Source organism: Molothrus ater, chromosome 10 (assembly GCF_012460135.2).
Source record: "Molothrus ater isolate BHLD 08-10-18 breed brown headed cowbird chromosome 10, BPBGC_Mater_1.1, whole genome shotgun sequence".
Taxonomy (NCBI): domain Eukaryota; kingdom Metazoa; phylum Chordata; class Aves; order Passeriformes; family Icteridae; genus Molothrus; species Molothrus ater.
Window position 1 is genome coordinate 21,015,909 of NC_050487.2, and position 16,779 is coordinate 21,032,687.

Genomic DNA, 16,779 nt, shown 5'->3' on the forward strand with positions numbered 1-16,779 from the left:
AGATCTTTCACTGTGGGTTTTACTTTTCCTCCTTCCTTCCTTCCTCCTCCTCCTCAGGAGCATAATTACTTAGGACAAAATTTACACACAGTAAAAGACATTTCATTATAAAACTTCATTTAATTAAGCCTTTAGTCCTCCTAGTGGAACACATGCTGAGTTCTAGGCCTAATGCTCTATATGTGAAATATCATAATTAATTTTATACATTAAAGGAAAAATAAACCCTGAAGGTCTACACTGGACATCAAATACACAACAAAAAAATTAAACTTTACTAAAGCTTAAGTTGGTAGGTACACACCCACACTACAGCTGTTAGATCCCTTGTAAAAATGCTGTGGTAATCCAGGGCAATCCCCTGGTAAACATTATTGATAGGAGCAGCATTTGAACAGTTTTTTTATTAGAACAGTGGCTGACATAACCTTTATATTGCTTGTGTGATTTTTTGGGTGGTAATTTAGCTTCCCACCATTAAGTAACTTCACAACTCAAGAGAAACCTACAGTCAGCACAAACTGGTTCTTCACCAGTGTTATTACATACCTATGGTAACCCTTACAACCTCCCCTCATAGTTACCAATTACATAAATATTTACAAGTTACTTACACATAAAAAACCATACTACATACCTTTGATTGCAGGTGGGAGTGACTTAGTTGTGCAGAAGGTACAGATTTCTGAGAAAGGTCCCTCCCCAGCATCATTGACTGCCTGTATTCTGAATGAGTAACAGGTGGATTCTGTCAGCCTCTGTATCTTGTAGGTGTGACTTGGTCCCCTATAAATTGGGATAAACCTGAAACAATAAAAATGAGAGTATGTAGTTACACTGGAGTGGCACTGGTATCTCTGGCTATTGCACTTACCAGCTCCAAGTATCCACCTTGTGATAACTGGCACCATGTGCCCTGCAGGGCTGTTAAACACACATATAAAAATGTCCCATTAATAACACACTGATGATGATGAGGAGGTCAGGGAAAGCAGAAGTTCATTGTCCCTTTTGAAACTACTATTACCTTGCAGAATGATTGCATGAATTATCAGGAAGAACATCTGTCAGTGGGCTCCCTGCCACCATGGAATCCAAATGGATTCAGCCTGTGTTCTGCTACAATACACCATGTGTGCTGCTGGTTTACATGCATGGTGAAAACACAATTAATATCTTGACTCTTTAATTGATTTGGATTTCATTTGCACATTAAGACACAAAGGCCATGTCCTGCAGTCATCTGTATCATCTTCCAAAACATTTCCAAGACTAAACAAGAGCACACACAAACTTGTCAAAATCAATGTCATTAAAAAAAAAAAAAGTTGCTAAAAAGAATCTGACTTCTACTTTCTATTGCTCTGCTCATATAAATGCTTTTCACTAACAGTTGTATGTCAGCCAGCAATCTCTAGCTAAGCCCCTGACCCCCAGGAGCTGAGCACAGTGGGGATGAAAGCAAATAAAGAGGAAGCACCCAGACTGTGCATCCATCCACTCAGCCTCCACCAGGGAACATCCTGCATGCAATAGTCCTGGCCTTGGAGAACAGAAAATTTGCTGCGTAGGATCACATACCATTTTTTTATTATTTAGTACCCTAATTCAAGTATCTTAACCATTTCAGAAGGTTTTAAATCACCAGGAAGCCAAGAGATATTTTCCTTTGACCTCCCTGTCTAGGTGCTAGCTTTATCCTTTGGCTTTGCAGGAGATACAGAGTACAACCAATTTGAGCATTTCAAAGAAACTGGGTCTGTCATTAGCTCTCAGGGACAGAAATCAATTTGTACTAAGTTATGATTGCAATCCACATAAGTACAGAGACCAAGAACCATCTGTAATAAAAGGAAATACTCAGCTAATTCAAATTGCTGGAAATGTACTCTGAGGACTAATGTGACTTACTACTGAGTTTTAGTGAGACACACACCTTGATAGAAAACTAAAGATCTGTGCCCACACGTTTTTAAGAGGAGAATTTAGAGCCAATTTCCAAAGAATTGTTTTCCCAACCTTATGCTTACCCAGTTTAAGAACTCCCTGCTACCCCACATTTCTGAGGCTCAGGTAAGCAGCCACAGCACATTTCAAAAGATGGACACAAATACCTGTGCTCATAGAATAAAGTTTGAGATTCACTGGGTGATGAGCAAAGAACACATACTCAGGACAGCATTAAGACTCAAGAGACAAGACACTCTCCCTCTGCACTTCTTGCAGCTCAATCAGGCAGCTGGCTCAAAAACCACTGCACTACTCACAGGAGTGCAGAGATTTGGCTCTGACCCTGGTCCAAGGGCAACAGAGAGCAAAAAAGATCCAATGCCTATTTTAGACTAATGATCTCTTTGCAATCATTTGTGGAGTTAGGTGAGCAAGGGAGGATAAATGTATCTTCCCAGCTAACAGACAAGCACACCTTCACCCCAGGCTGGGCCTAAGGTACATTTACATATTTACAGTCATTCATATGACCAATACCAATGAGTCAAATGACATTTGCTCCTTTTGGATATGACTAAGGTCACCAACACTTCCTAACACTGAGGAACTGATCTGGAAAAACATTTCAGCTCCTTCTGTCATTTGGGAACTGGACTAATACTCCCAGTTCAGTTAATACCAATACTCCCAATCCAGTTCCCATCTCCACTCATTTCTACTTCTCTGTCTCAAAAAACATCTGCCAGGAAAGCAAGATCTGTTACAGAGAAGTTTGCACCACAGGACTGCAATGGAAGCACATTTAAAACTTCTGAGGTTTGACCATCTCTGAAGAAAGAGGGCTTCCAATTTTCCAAGAAGAAACACTGATGGCTAAGCCAAATTCAGTTGCTGTTGGGCTTTATTGTGGCACTAATGCTTTGTAATTGTGTTTGAAGGTGCAGATCATGATCTAAGGCATGTAATGAAGATGAAAGACTAACTTCAAAATGCTTGTGATTTTTTGATAAGGTAATATTTTCCTCATGTGTAAAGCAGGCATTTCATAATCCTCCAGGATTATTTCTGTTATTTATAAAAATATTGTAGTTAATTGATGTAGGTGGCTCTAGATATGGAGCAGTCTTTTTGCACTCTCCTGGACTTTCTTCTGGAGGACCACAATGAACTCAGAGTTGAGTCCATCAGTGCAACTGCACATTGCTACTGTGAGGCAGCATATGTTAAAATTGTCTTAACTAAGGTAAAATTCTCCTATTATTGCAATTTCATTTTAAAAATCTAAATCTACTTTAAAAAGCACATTTGAACATGAGCTCTATGTACCTCTGCCTTCTTGGCAAGCCTGTTATTGCTCACTGTGCTTCATCCAGGCCTCATTCCATACATTGCCTCAAGAACAAGTCAGCTCTGAGTCCTTGTCTGCAAAGACTTAATCTCTTTTGCATTGAAATGTTGACTTAATCTGTGTATGGAAACCCCTGTGCTCTATCTCCCTCTCACCTTCTTCAAAACAAGACATTTTCAAATCTCAGTTGAATTCAAAAGACAATAGGCTACATATCTCAACAGGCACCCTGACTCTGAAAACATTCAGCCTCTCTGGTTACTGGCATTCTCAACACAGCTAAATTTTTTATTTTAAGTTTGCACATTCCACAATTAAACCTGATTTATTCCAATTTTCCAGGCTGTAGTGTTGCCTCTCCTCTCCACTAAATTAACAGCAGAGACCAAAAATAAAGCAGCTTTCTCCAGGGATGGGGGCACTCCCCAGAGGTTACACTTCTCCCTCATCTCACAGAGTGATCCCAATTCTCCCTTCCCAGACATTCTCACTTTATCATTCATTTACCTGCACACAGCAGAGGAGAGAGAACATCGTGTCCTACAGCAATTGTTAGGGAGACACCACTGCTGTTACTTTTTCATCAATACCCTTTTATTCCCAGTGAAGATCTTCTTGGAAGTATTTTGCATCTCACAGCTATTTTGTTTCCTCCACTTCAGTCACTTCCAGTCAAGCAGAAGAATATCAATGTACTTGCTCTACCTCTGCTCATTAATTCCCAGCACATTCTGAGCAGCAGGTTCCCTTTCAAACTCTTGGGTTTTGTTGATATTTTGGTAACCTGTTGGTTCTTGCAAGAATTTCATTTGCAAGAAATTCTACTGTACAGCACTAAGTAAGATGGCAATCTTGGGGGAAGGCACAAAGGCTGAAAGAGCCTTGAATGTTTTTGTTATTGCCTCTCAAAACATGGGGTCAGATGTCAGGATTTTGGCTGGGAAAAAAGTCATTAACACAGCATCATTAACACACAGTCCAACCTGGTGACCTAAGGCTTCACAGCAGCACACAAAGGCAACTGCCTAATTAGAAACTAAAGGACAAGAATTTCACAAACCAACAGCTCTTTTAATGTTATTAATGCTACATCACATTATCTGCACATTTACTGCCCCCACCTACTTTCTTAGACTGTTCCTCTAATTTGGTTGCAGAACATTGTCAGACACTCACTGATTTATATGATTTTCTTTCTCCACCAGCAGCTCCCTGTACTGCGGGTGGCAACAAAGAAAGCAAAGCTTCAAACCAAAACCACCTAACTCAGAGATGCAGAAGTAAAATCAACACATTTTTTTTTTTCCATTTCTGCTGTATTTTAAAACATTCTGCTCAAAGGGAAAAGTTTCCTATCTGCAGCATCTCCTATCCCCACATCCATCACCACTGTTCCTACAACCAGTTCCAGGGTGACCCAACCTTTTCAGCTTTAGGGCACTTTTCCAAGCCACTCTTTGAGATCTCCTTTTGCAGGCAGGTCCTGAGGGAAATTAAAACAAAAGTTCTCCAAAAGAGCTTTGTGCTCCCACAACCTCTCCCAACTCTGGCTTCCTGTCCTAAAATGAGGTGTGGACCAAACAGGTGGGATGCACGGGCTCCTTTGACCTGAAGATCTGTTTTCTGGAAGATTCCTTTTGTAAAGTTTTATTTATAATACATATTATATATTTTAACTGTATTATAATGTATGCTCACCACTACTGATTTGATTTTTGATGCTTTTAACAATAATAGTAACATCAGGGCCCAGTGAAGGAAACAGTTCCTTCCTTATACTTTGAAAAGCAAAACTAAGTGAAGAACAGATAAAGGCAGGAAGAGAAGTGATAACAGATGGGAAGAGTTTGGTTTTCTTCCCTGAGTTATCTAGCACATCTGCAGGCTAGACAAAGGGTACTTGCTGCCAAAAATCAATTTTTAGCCTGTTTCTACTAGATTATCTTTCATCTGCTGCTGAATTTGAGTTTGTAACCCATATTCACAACAGACAGTCACTTGTCAGATGTCCGGAATTATTGAGAGTTGAAGTATTTCAGCCTACAGAAGCTCCTCCACAACAAGAAAAATTGATTTTTTTTTGCAAGAAGCATCTGAGCACATTCAACAGGAATGGAAGACAGAGCAGCCAAGTGCCTAACTGAAGATTCCTGTGTGCAGCCACATCTGGGGGGCAAGGAACAGGCAGGGAGGGCAATACGGAGCACAGCTTAAATGGGAATGAACAGCACTTGAATGGAAGATGTGAGAGAAATCAGGGAGAGCACCCAATGGCCTCTTGAAATTACACAGTCAGGAAGAACTGATGAGGCAGCTACAACATCTTGTCAATAACCAACAATAATAAATAAGAGTGAACTTAAAGCTAAAACCAAAAGAGAAAGAGTTCAGAGCAGCAAGCCAGTATTCTTACAGCCCTACATGTGTTTATCTTCCCTGTGCAGCATTAGAGCCCCTTTCCCAGAGTTTTAACAGACTTTATGGGCCCTCAAATGATGCTCACTGAGCACATGGTGTCCAGGCTGCTGCTGTGACAGCCCCAGGAACCTGGGCAGAGCTGGAGAAGGGAGCCAAGCTCAGCCTCTGCTTCATCAACATCAGCAAAGTGAAGCTGGAACCTAAAAATGTGCCCTTGGAAAACTGGCCAATGTGATCCTGCTGCACTAAGCTGAGCCTCCTTTACACTTTAGAGATTAAATATGAGAGTCATTACTCTAATCAAGGTGTTATTTTTCTTATAAGGTTGTTACAGATGTGCAGAAAATGGTTTTTATTACAGTGACCATCTTGGGTCTAGATGCTGTTCTTATTTATGATCTGCTGTCTGGAACATTCAGTTACCCATCAAGTCTGAAGTACCTGCAGATGTGCACAGATCAAAATGAAGGATAAAATTTTATTTCTTACCAAAGCAGGGATTTTTTGAATATACTTAGGGAGTAGCATCTTATTCTGTGTCTTGCCAGCTTCCTCACAGCTGGAGCACCTCATCTCACTCATTTAATGTGGTTTTTTGAGGCTTCACTTTGTTCCAAATAATGACACACATACAGTTAACTCACACCTACTACAACTGCTGGTTTACTCCTTCTTCCAGGAAGAAAGATGAAATGCATTAAAAAGTTACTCTCTCACACTTGGGAACAGTTCTCCCTCTTCTTTTTCATTTGCAAAGCCCCAGGTATCTGATCAGAATGCTGCTAATATAAATATCACTATTTTTAATAGCAATACTCACCTACACAGTGCAGCAATATGAACAGAGGTTAGCTTGAAAACTTTCCTGAACATTAACTTTCTATCTAGCCAGGCTTGCAGTGCAAACTGTAGCATGCCATCTGTCTTGGTGCTCATGCCTAATTTCCTTTTATCACTGTTTTACCCAATATGAAAATGATTTTTTCCTGGAGCTTTTTGCAAGGATACGTTAACTTATCTGATTTTGTATTTTAATAGAATTTCACAAGCCAGTAGGACTGATACATAGCAATAATTGCTGTTAAAACGGGTGTAAATTGTCTTGATCAAATCAGGAGTGTAAACAATTTTTTAATTAGACTGCTTGAAACTTGCAGGAACCAGGGGATGATTATGCAAAAGTCATCAGGCAAGGGCAGCACATTCAGCAACTCATCCCTCTGTGTTTCTATTCTACCTTCAAGTTAAGGCAGAGCAAACACCCAGGTTGAGGCTCATATATTCAACCACTCCCTGCTACCATCAACTGAAGGCAACAGAAGTGTGGGACAATTGTCAATGATCCTTACATTATGTTTTTAAAGAATATGTTGAGGATGTTTCTCAGTCAGTCTTACCAGTGGCCCTCCCTTAAAATGTAATTACATGTGTATATATTGATTGTGATTCTCTACGCACACAAAAATCACACAATTTACCTCAGCTGACGTACAGTCATCTAAAATGAACACAAGCAACTGATAAATGACCCACTCTTAATTTACTTGCTAATTCTCCCTTTCAGACTGGATATTGTGACCATTTTAAGACACTAAGAGGTGCAATTAGTTGTGGGAACAACTAAAGATTAATTACAGTACAGCAGGAAGAAAATAAAAAACATTAATTAAGTTCACTTGTTCCACAGAGGAAAAAAAAATCCATAGTATTCTGGAAAGTAGTGCAATTTGATTAACATAAATTTCTTGACATTACCACAATTAGAAAATGAAGTCACAACTGATAGTTTATTTAAGAAAGAAAAGAATTTCATAGTCCTCCTTACATAAAGGTCACTTACTCTCAACTAACGTTTCTATGTACTGAGCTTTCCAGAAACAGATTTTTCTTCATTTCCACTCAGTGCTACCCATAACTGAAAGGACAAGTGATGCTAATTTCATCTTCCTAAATGTCACACCCCGAAGAGCTAATGGGAGCTAACGCAGGTACATCTCTGCTGTGCACACCTCCTCAAGCCCTTACACTAATCAGTGCCACAAGATTTCCAAGTATTTTGCTTCACAGGTCTTGCAATCAATGAAACATTTGGTCTCCAACAACTGGCCTGTTACACCTCATTACAGAAAGAAAAAGTTGAAAACACTCCTTAATGACCAGGATGCACTGGAGAGCACTGGCTGTCATTACATAAAGCCAGAGCTGAGTCTTTACCACAAGGCCATTAAAGCTATTGGGTCAGGATGGGACTTGCTGATTATTTCCTTTTCTTAAAAGAACTCGCTCATCTTTATACTTCTGCTTGTGAAAATGCTTCAACAGCATTTTAAAGGTAACTTCCATTTTAAACCAAAGAAGGGACAATCATAATACTGAACTGAGGGATTTCAATATAAAGCTGTTTTCAGTAATTTCAGATGTTTCAGGGAATACAGTAACAATGTTCTCTGAAAGACCAGGGATATGACAGAGGTCATTCTCAGTTATCCATCTTTTAAACCACAATCTCCTTCCCTGAATCAAGTACTATTTCTTCTCCCAACAGAGGGGACACCATGGCACATTCCTACAACTCTTTCAAACCATAAAATACTCCCAAAACATCACTCCAGATCATTTATTCTGTGTCATTTTTTTCACCAGAGAGGCTGGTCAGTCCCAGGCCTGTCAGTGATTCAGAGGCATTTGGACAACACCCTTAACAACACCCTTTAACTTGGCCAGCATTGAACTGGCCAGGCACTCACACTGCATGACTGCAGGTCCCTTCCAGCTAAAATATCCCATTTAATTGCTCCCTCACATGTGCACAGCTTACTGTGCAATTGGAGAGGCCAGTGATGCTCAGAGAGTTGTATTCCAGTATTTTCCACAAGCACACAGAGGGGTGAGCAACCCCTCAGTCCCAGCAGGGTTTGTTTAATGGAAATGATCTCAGAGAGGACTCCTACCTCTGTGAGCACCTGCTGCCCCTACCAGCTCCTGCATGGTCCTTCCCTTCCCTGCCCAGCAGGGATGACAGCTCTCCTGGATGTACAGAACTGCACCTTGCAGGGGCATCTCTCACTGTGATCAATGCACACAATGGAAAGCAAAAAGAGACTGCCAGACAGGGAACAAATGCACAGATCTTATGGCCAGGACCTGCCAGCTCCAGCTGCTCTCAAACACAACAGTGCACCCATCCCACCACTCTGCCATGCCCATGGCCCAGCCCTGGCTTATTTCAGGAATTATCTGGGCTAATTGCTCCAAACCCAACCACCAAAGGGAGCCTTTTCATGGAATGGCTCAGTTCAGGCAGGAGGAGACAGCACAATGTAGAGGAGCAGCTTCTCTGCATCTCTGGGAGATCATGTGGACTCTAAGTCAAATTCACAGCTAAGAAGATCCAGCAGAGTATCAAGTCCAAATGGCTCCCAATTAAAAGCTCATAAGAGACCATTTACAGTGGGAAAAGCTTGTAGGAAAGCAAAGGATCATGCTAAAGCTGTGTGCCAAAGCAAGGGAGAAAAAACCCTCCCTTGCCTGCTGCGAGGTAACATTTTATTCTTACAAAGCAACTTCCTATTTTCCCAGGTATAAAGACAGGTTAAAAACAATTTACAGCTCTTCACCACCGTACCTGCAGTGCTACATGAAAGCAAAGCAAAGCAGCCTGGCTGGATGTGTCTTTAGAGCTGACTGAATCCCAGGGTGCTGCAGGTGATGGGCTCCTGCCAAGCATCACTGCACTCTGAGGGAGCTGTTTGCAGCAGTCAGACTTTCAAATGGGTATTTGTATTCATTGGACACCTCTCAGGATTAATACAGTGTACCCTCTCTGCATCAGTACAGTGGAGATACTGGGAGGTATTAAGGCATTATTCATGGTGGGTTTATTACTTAAAATTAGAGCTTTTGGGCCAGATCTTCAGCTGGCATAAACTCAGCACAGCTCCATTTAAATTAAAGGAATTGTGCTAATTTACCTCAAATTATGATCTGTGCTGAAGGTCTCTAAGGATTTTCTACTCGATAAGTCCCTTATTTTAACTAATTGAAGTAGCTGAGAGTGTTTCTTAGTAAATTATGAACCATCTATGATATTTATTCATTGAAGAGCTCAGACTGTTAGGCATAACTTGCATATTGTCTTTCTTTCCTTCCCTTTTTTAACTGAATATATCTCATCACAACTTTGGATCTACATCAGCAAATCTTCCCATACAAAGCTCACATGGGAAGATAAGTTTTTGCTTAGTACAGACTCTTTAATTTAAACACAGTTATTTGTTTCTTGCACACCTTATTTCAAAATTATTGTGGAGCTACCAAGCTTGTATTTTCTAACGCTGTAAAACATTACAGCTATAAAATCAAGACCACCAGCTTGCCCAAAAAACATTGTTCTGCTCAGTTTTACCTTACCTAGACATCTAATTTGTAACCCTTGGCTTTATGAATACACACAGCAAGCTGGGTGTATCTTTACAGTAGTAAAGCAGTATCTTTATTTCATATATCCCAAAAGGTAAAAGCACTGTGGCCATGAAACTTGATTTTAAATTTACTGGCAGAGAGGCAAGGATTTTGCTGAAATGTCACCAGCACAGGATTGATTTCTGTTAGACCTGCCAGTGTTAGGTTAATGGTTGGACTCAACAATTTAGAGGTTTTTTCCAACCTTAATGATTCCGTGATTTTTTATCACTCACAGCTTTACTGCATAACTTGCTCAGACTACAGGCACAAAATGCCTATTAAAGCAGTATTTTGTACATACTGGTAGGCACAAAGCAATCAGGAAAACAGAATTTTTCTTTCACTCACAACTGCGTTATGATGAACCAGAATTCTTTTTCATTAGCACAAGGAAAAGTTTCATCTCTCTTACCTTTTATTTCTGTCCTCTATCTGCAAGATGTAGACCATGTCATCAGCAGAGTGGAGCTTGGAGCTGCTGTCTCCCCACTTCAGCTTCAGGCTCTGAGGCCCTGCTGCAGCACACTCCAGCCGTGGAGGTAAGGGTGGCAATGGCCTGGTTTTTGCTTTAATAAAGTGGCTAAAAGGTCCAGCTCCAATTTCATTGACAGCCTGGATCCTGATCCTAAAATGAACAGCAAGAAGATGAATGTTAAATGAAGTGCTTTCACGAGGTTCTTGATATGAACACATCCCAAGGGGCAAGAGAACCTTCTGGGGCTGCCTGCTCCATGCCTGCCCACCCAGCTCCCAGGGCTGTTTGTGGCACACTGGAAGGCTCTGCCAGCACAACAAGGATCACCCTGTTTAGACTGTAAGAGGTGCAGTGAAGATGTCAGAAATGCAGAGGCAGAGGGGAAGGTTTGGGTCTCAGGACCTGGTGACAGCTCCTTCAGCCACAGGGACAAGGGGCAGCAGCACAGGACAAGCACAGCCTGGAAAACGTGAAGTGCTCAACCGTGAGTAAATAAAATGCAAGAGTGTGTTCTGGTTGTCTAACAGAGATCATGGACTAATTTAGGTGAAATCCTTCAGGGAAAGCACTGGTGTCACTGCCATGAAACCCATCCCCATGCTGGCCATCACCCTGAAGCCCAGAGCAGTGCTCTCTCAGTCTCACAAAGCACACTATTTAAGCACAGGAAACTCTGCTGGGAGGAACCAATGAAGGAGGTTAAATCCACAAACCTCCTACACTCTGCCAGAAAGTGCAGAAATGTTAACTGCCACTGAAACATTCATTAGATCAAATAAATGCTGGACCCAAGTCACCCTCACCAGATGCACAAAGGCCCTTGAGCTATTGGAGGACATCAAGAAGAAAAGCAGAGCACTTGCCTGGTCACAGCAGCTTGAATTTGGAAATGTTCTTAAGACTGAGCCAGTCTTCTAAATTCTATTTCTTTAAGATAACAACTCCTGCTTTCTGCTTTGTTAATTTTCTCTCACCTGTCTGCACCTTAGTCTAACACAGAGAAGAGTGAGGGGGAGTAGCAATCTCTGACTATGGTAACATCAACAGCACCATACCAAAATGTGGAAATTTGTATTTCCAAACAGTTTTGAGGACTTTGTAAATAGAAATATTGGTACAGATGAGCCTGAAAGGTTTCAAAAGTTTGGTAATCAAAGACTAAATAAGAAAGATCAGGATGGAGAAAACTAATTAAGTTTAAGATAGTTCAGCCTAGTTTAGTTAGCTGGAGAGATGCCATTTACTTTGGAAATCCTGTGCACAGCAGCCTTGTATTTTCTCATGGGTAAAGACTCTTTACAAGAACTGTCTTTGCCTGGCAAAGCTACTTATTTTGACTGAAGGACAAAGTGATGCAAGTTCACACAGACAACAGATGAAAAATTACTTTTAATTAACAGCAATTTTTCAGCTCTACCATCAGGAAAAAAGTATGTTAAAGGGATAGGGAAAAAACTCTCAAGAGAGTATTCCCCATTGGAAAAATTCTCCAGAATGGTATTCTCTGCCTTTCAAGAACATAAAAGGTTATATTGTTAATAAACATATTGCAAAATAATGAAGTCTGATCTATTGGTTAGTCAGCTAAAGCCACTGCACACTGAGAATGCAGTGTGTATACAGTCATATGCAAATGTGTGCTTAAAACTCTGCTTATTGACCCAGCCATTAACAAGGGTAACATATTGCTTGGTGTGGAGCTGCATTTTCCCTTTAACCTTCCTTCTAGCTTCAGGAAATGCATCCTGACCACCTTGTAACACTACATTCCTCCTCTTCCTCCCTAAGGGTGGATGGCACAGAGATCTAGTGGGAGCCTCCCCTTCAACTGCTGCTTGCAGGCATAGAAAGAACAAGAGGTTTTTCTAGTAGCTGAAGAAGTGTGATTAATATAAGCATTGATCTTACTTCATATTATATTACCATTTTGCTTTACATTTAAGAGTCATTACATCAATATTTAATGGTATTTCCAATAAAAAAAACAAAGCCTGCCTGTATTTTCACTGGATTCTAGCAAGCTCACCATTAGCATGTGCACATAAACAGTTAGAGCTATATTACAAAATACTACTACTGCTTTTGTAGATTGATTACAGCAGCATGCACTAGAGTATATATCCTTTTGTTTGGTATTAAAAGTCCCAGTAACAACAAAGCCTCTCCTCTCCTCAAGCACTGTAACCTCAGCTGGTTTCCAGCTGGCAGCTACCACACCTGAAAACACTCAGTGAGATGAATCTCTCTCCAATATCACACTTTTTAGATATATGCATGCACAGAAACCTACGCTTCCTTGTCTTGCTTTTGCCAGGTATTTGCACAAGGCAAAAAAAAAAAAAAAGTGTCTCCTCATTCATTTCTTTCCTTGCTTTGTTCTGCTGCAGAGAGTTCTTGCTCCCCCCTTCTGACACACACAAACATGCACACACACACTCCCCTCCTGCCTCTGGAGCACTGTAAGACTGATGGAAACTCTTAAGCCTCAAAATAGAGAGAGGCATCTTTACAAATGAGTGATGACACTGGGAAAGCAGGAATTCATTCATTGACTCTAACATGGCTGATGTGGCCACTCTTTGCTGTTGATCATTCCCAGGGCCTGAGCTTCATTAGACACACAAAACCAACAATTTTGTGTTTCCTGTGCACATGGCAGTGCAACCCAAACCCTGGTGTCACCTCCATCTGAACCCCAGCAGTGTCTGCTCCATGGGGATCAGAAAATCCAAAGGGAAGGGGAGAAGGAAGAAGGGAAGCAGAAAAGGCAGAAAGGACCGTGTGGAGAAGGGGGAAGAGCAGATGGAGGTGCTTTTTAGTGTCCCTGCCCCATCCTGTGACAGTGAGCTTTGCCAGCTGGGTGGCACAGCCAGGGTGGGCAAGAGAGCATCCACAATTTACTGGAAACCAGTTCCTGTTTACAGAACTGGTACTGGGAAAAATCAACTCTATTTTCAAGTAAAAGTATAATATAGACAAGTAGAAATATCTGCAGGAAAAGCACTTCCTGAATTCCTTTCAACTTTTCCACTAATGGTTTCTAAGTGAAAATACCCCAAACATCCTTTTGGAAAGAAAGACTGTTAAACCATCTGACAATCACAATTTGACAACAAGTTTTTTGAAAATATAAAGACTGTATTTAAGAATACTGCCTAGTTCTGCAGGAATATCTGGACCAATAATATTTGTATTCATTCTCACATTTTCCTACTAAAACTTTTAAACATTTAGAAAGAAAAATCATAAATCAGACTAGGCAAATTTAGAAACCATGAAATGATATTTAACAGACCATTCTCTCTTAAGAGATTCTTGACCCAGGAAAATAAACACACTAAACAGGATGCTATTTTCAGATTGGTCACAAAATCCTTTGTATAGTATTGCAACAAACTGGGAAATCAACTTTTGAATTAATTTTAAAGTCTGACATGAGAAGACTTTGATTCCCTCGTTCCCATAAGAGGAATGCCACCAGTTTGTGGAAACCTGTGGGAGTTAAAAGGCCATGGACTTCCAAAGGGGAGGGGAAGCAGCATCCTCCACCATCAGCACAGCCTGGACACGATGGAGAGCAATCACACACTGCCCCACAAATCCCCACTCAAGACTCCTGGGAGAAGACTTAGCTTGACACTCTGAAATATATTTTGTTTTATAGACTGCTTAAAGTTTGCTAACTTGAGCATTCACATGAATTTTTTTCTAGATCTTGGATGATCTGTCAGAATTCACAGAATGACTAAGTTGGAAGAGACCTCCAAGATCATTGAGTCCAGCCCAACTTTCACTTGACATGGTTTAAAAATCTAAAATATTTATAGAATTTTTATTCCTAAACCAAATTAAGTGTTGCTATTGAAATTTGATAATGCTACTATATATTTCTGTACACTGTGTAACTTCAGAGGAGAAACATTCTTAAAAATTGGAAGTTTTTTTGCAGTGAAGTATCTCAACAGCAGAACACAATTATCTATGGAATGTGTTAAGTGAAGCTTGGGAACAGACTGTAATAGAAAATTGGTGTTTCTGTGACTGTTGAATACTTATTTATTGTGCAATATTTATTAACTCACTCCTAGTTACATCAGTTCACAGAAAACCAGGCCAAGTATATTACCCTATAATCTGAGTTTCCAGAGCTTCGTGGCTATGTCAATAAAGCAGAGAGACTGCAGAACTCAGACATATTTCTGCAGCTGCTCACCAGCCAGGATGTTTACACAGTGCTTTGGGGAGGCATCTGCTCTGTGCAGCAGCAGAGCTGGGCTGGGTCTGAGCAGGGATTCTCTTGACTCAGCCCTACCACGGCCACTTGCAGTGTGACAGAGGCATCTTCCACTTCCTCCTGCCTTAAATGCATTTTGGCATGGAAGTCCTTCTCATGGGGTGCTGGCTGGATTTGCTGCTAAGACACAAAGCTTGGAGCCCAGCTCTGCAGAGAGCTTGGAGTTCCCCTGTGTGCTCTTGGGCTGCTCCTGTTATGGCCATTCCCACAGAGAAGCTGGAAGCAAAGCAGTGCCAGACCCAAGCTAACAGGGTGGGCCCACATGGCCAGGCTTTCACAATCACCCCCTACCCAAAACAATTTAAATTTCCAGTTTTGGACTTGTTGGATTCATAATAACCAAGATTTGCTTTCAATTTTGGTTTCCCATAACCAAAAACATTGATACTGGAATTCTAACTCAACTGAAACATATAAACTCTTTGCTGATTTACTTCAAATTCTGCTGAAATTTTGGCAAGGGAGTTCAGAGCCTCCAACCCAGTAGTACTTGGCTTGTTTAGTCTAGGAAAAATATGTTCACTGTGTTTTTAAACACAGTAGGGAATAAACACTTGAGAGGGAGAAGAGTAAGTTGTGTTAAACAAAACTGACACAAAAAGAAGACTCATCAGTGGAGAAACGTAGAGATGGAGATCAGTGATGTTCTGAAACATTCCTCTGATTCAGCCAAGGAGGGTAGAAAATGCACCAACATTTAGCAGAGAGCCTGATAATCCTTAAGGATTTATCAGGGCAGACAGTGCCTGATCAAAGACAGGTGTCAAGATAGGCTTGAAGAAGAAATATCAGTGAAAAAGTTAATGATCAAAACACTTTGACAAATCTATTTTTCATTAGCAAAATAATACTTCAAACTACTAATGAGGTGCTTTTGCAATCCAACTGCAGTCACTTGTCTTCCCTTACAGGAATGAGATGTAAGATTTGGGGTTTCTTTCTCTGATCTTGTTCAAAAAAAGAGCTTTCCTACATTATTACTTCTGATCAGCCACCCGCTGGCCTGTGTTCTTCAAGTGGGTTTTTTTTTAGTAGGAACTTAGTCTTGCAACAATATTTAGAACAGTTAATGCTTGTGGCTTTGGCTGTTTCATTTGGACCAGAGACAGGACGAATCCTTGACTAAAACTAATATGGTGCTTTTCACAAAATAATGAAACAAGAATGCAAAAAGTATCATTCCAATCTCTCTTTCCAAGCCTCGAAGAAGACATTTCCCTTAAGGAAGCTGCAGACAATCAAAAACCAGCTAAAAAAGAGACCGAAATAAGACTTTGGTGAAGAATTTAAATGCCACATTCTGTCTTGAGTGGGCTGCTCAAAGTTCCCTTTCCAGCTTTTTTGGGTCCTGGTTGAACAAACATTTGAGGAGAAGCCAGGGAATATGAGACTGCCCAAAGATGATGCATCTCCACAGCTGGGTGACCAATCCATAAAAAAACTCTTCAACTGTATATGAATGATCTGTGAGCAAGCAATGTGTGCTCCTCACTTTAAAAAACTTCTAGTGTATGTATTTGTATCCTTGCTAAAACAAGTTCTCTTTTCTTTGGTACAGGATAAAATTTGAATTATGAACTTCTAATTTACAAGATCTGTAGGACTGTGAACTTGAATACAAAGTTAAAAGAAAGAAAAATGTTACAGGAAGTCTGTGACATCTAATTTTACAACTCTGTGATCAAATTTCGGTCTTTATTACAACAGTACTTAGAATAGAATTTCTTTTGTCACATATTCTGTTGTATTGCTGTTCATTGCCTGCATGGAACCATTTTTCTTTCTTAATTAGCAATTAGGGAGAAAACATATAAGCCTGAACATTAAACT

The 16,779-nt window shown here is 40.5% G+C and overlaps 1 protein-coding gene across 1 annotated transcript in view; it reads right to left on the reverse strand.

Moving 5' to 3' along the window:
• FNDC3B (fibronectin type III domain containing 3B) overlaps window positions 1–16,779 on the reverse strand; it is a 186,132-nt gene that overhangs the window by 12,862 nt on the left and 156,491 nt on the right. The window contains exons 23-24 of the mRNA XM_036389083.1: window positions 10,593–10,805; window positions 638–804 (exon numbers count right to left, since the gene is read on the reverse strand). Coding sequence (XP_036244976.1) covers window positions 638–804; window positions 10,593–10,805 — 380 coding nt within the window. The remainder of the gene's footprint in view (window positions 1–637; window positions 805–10,592; window positions 10,806–16,779) is intronic.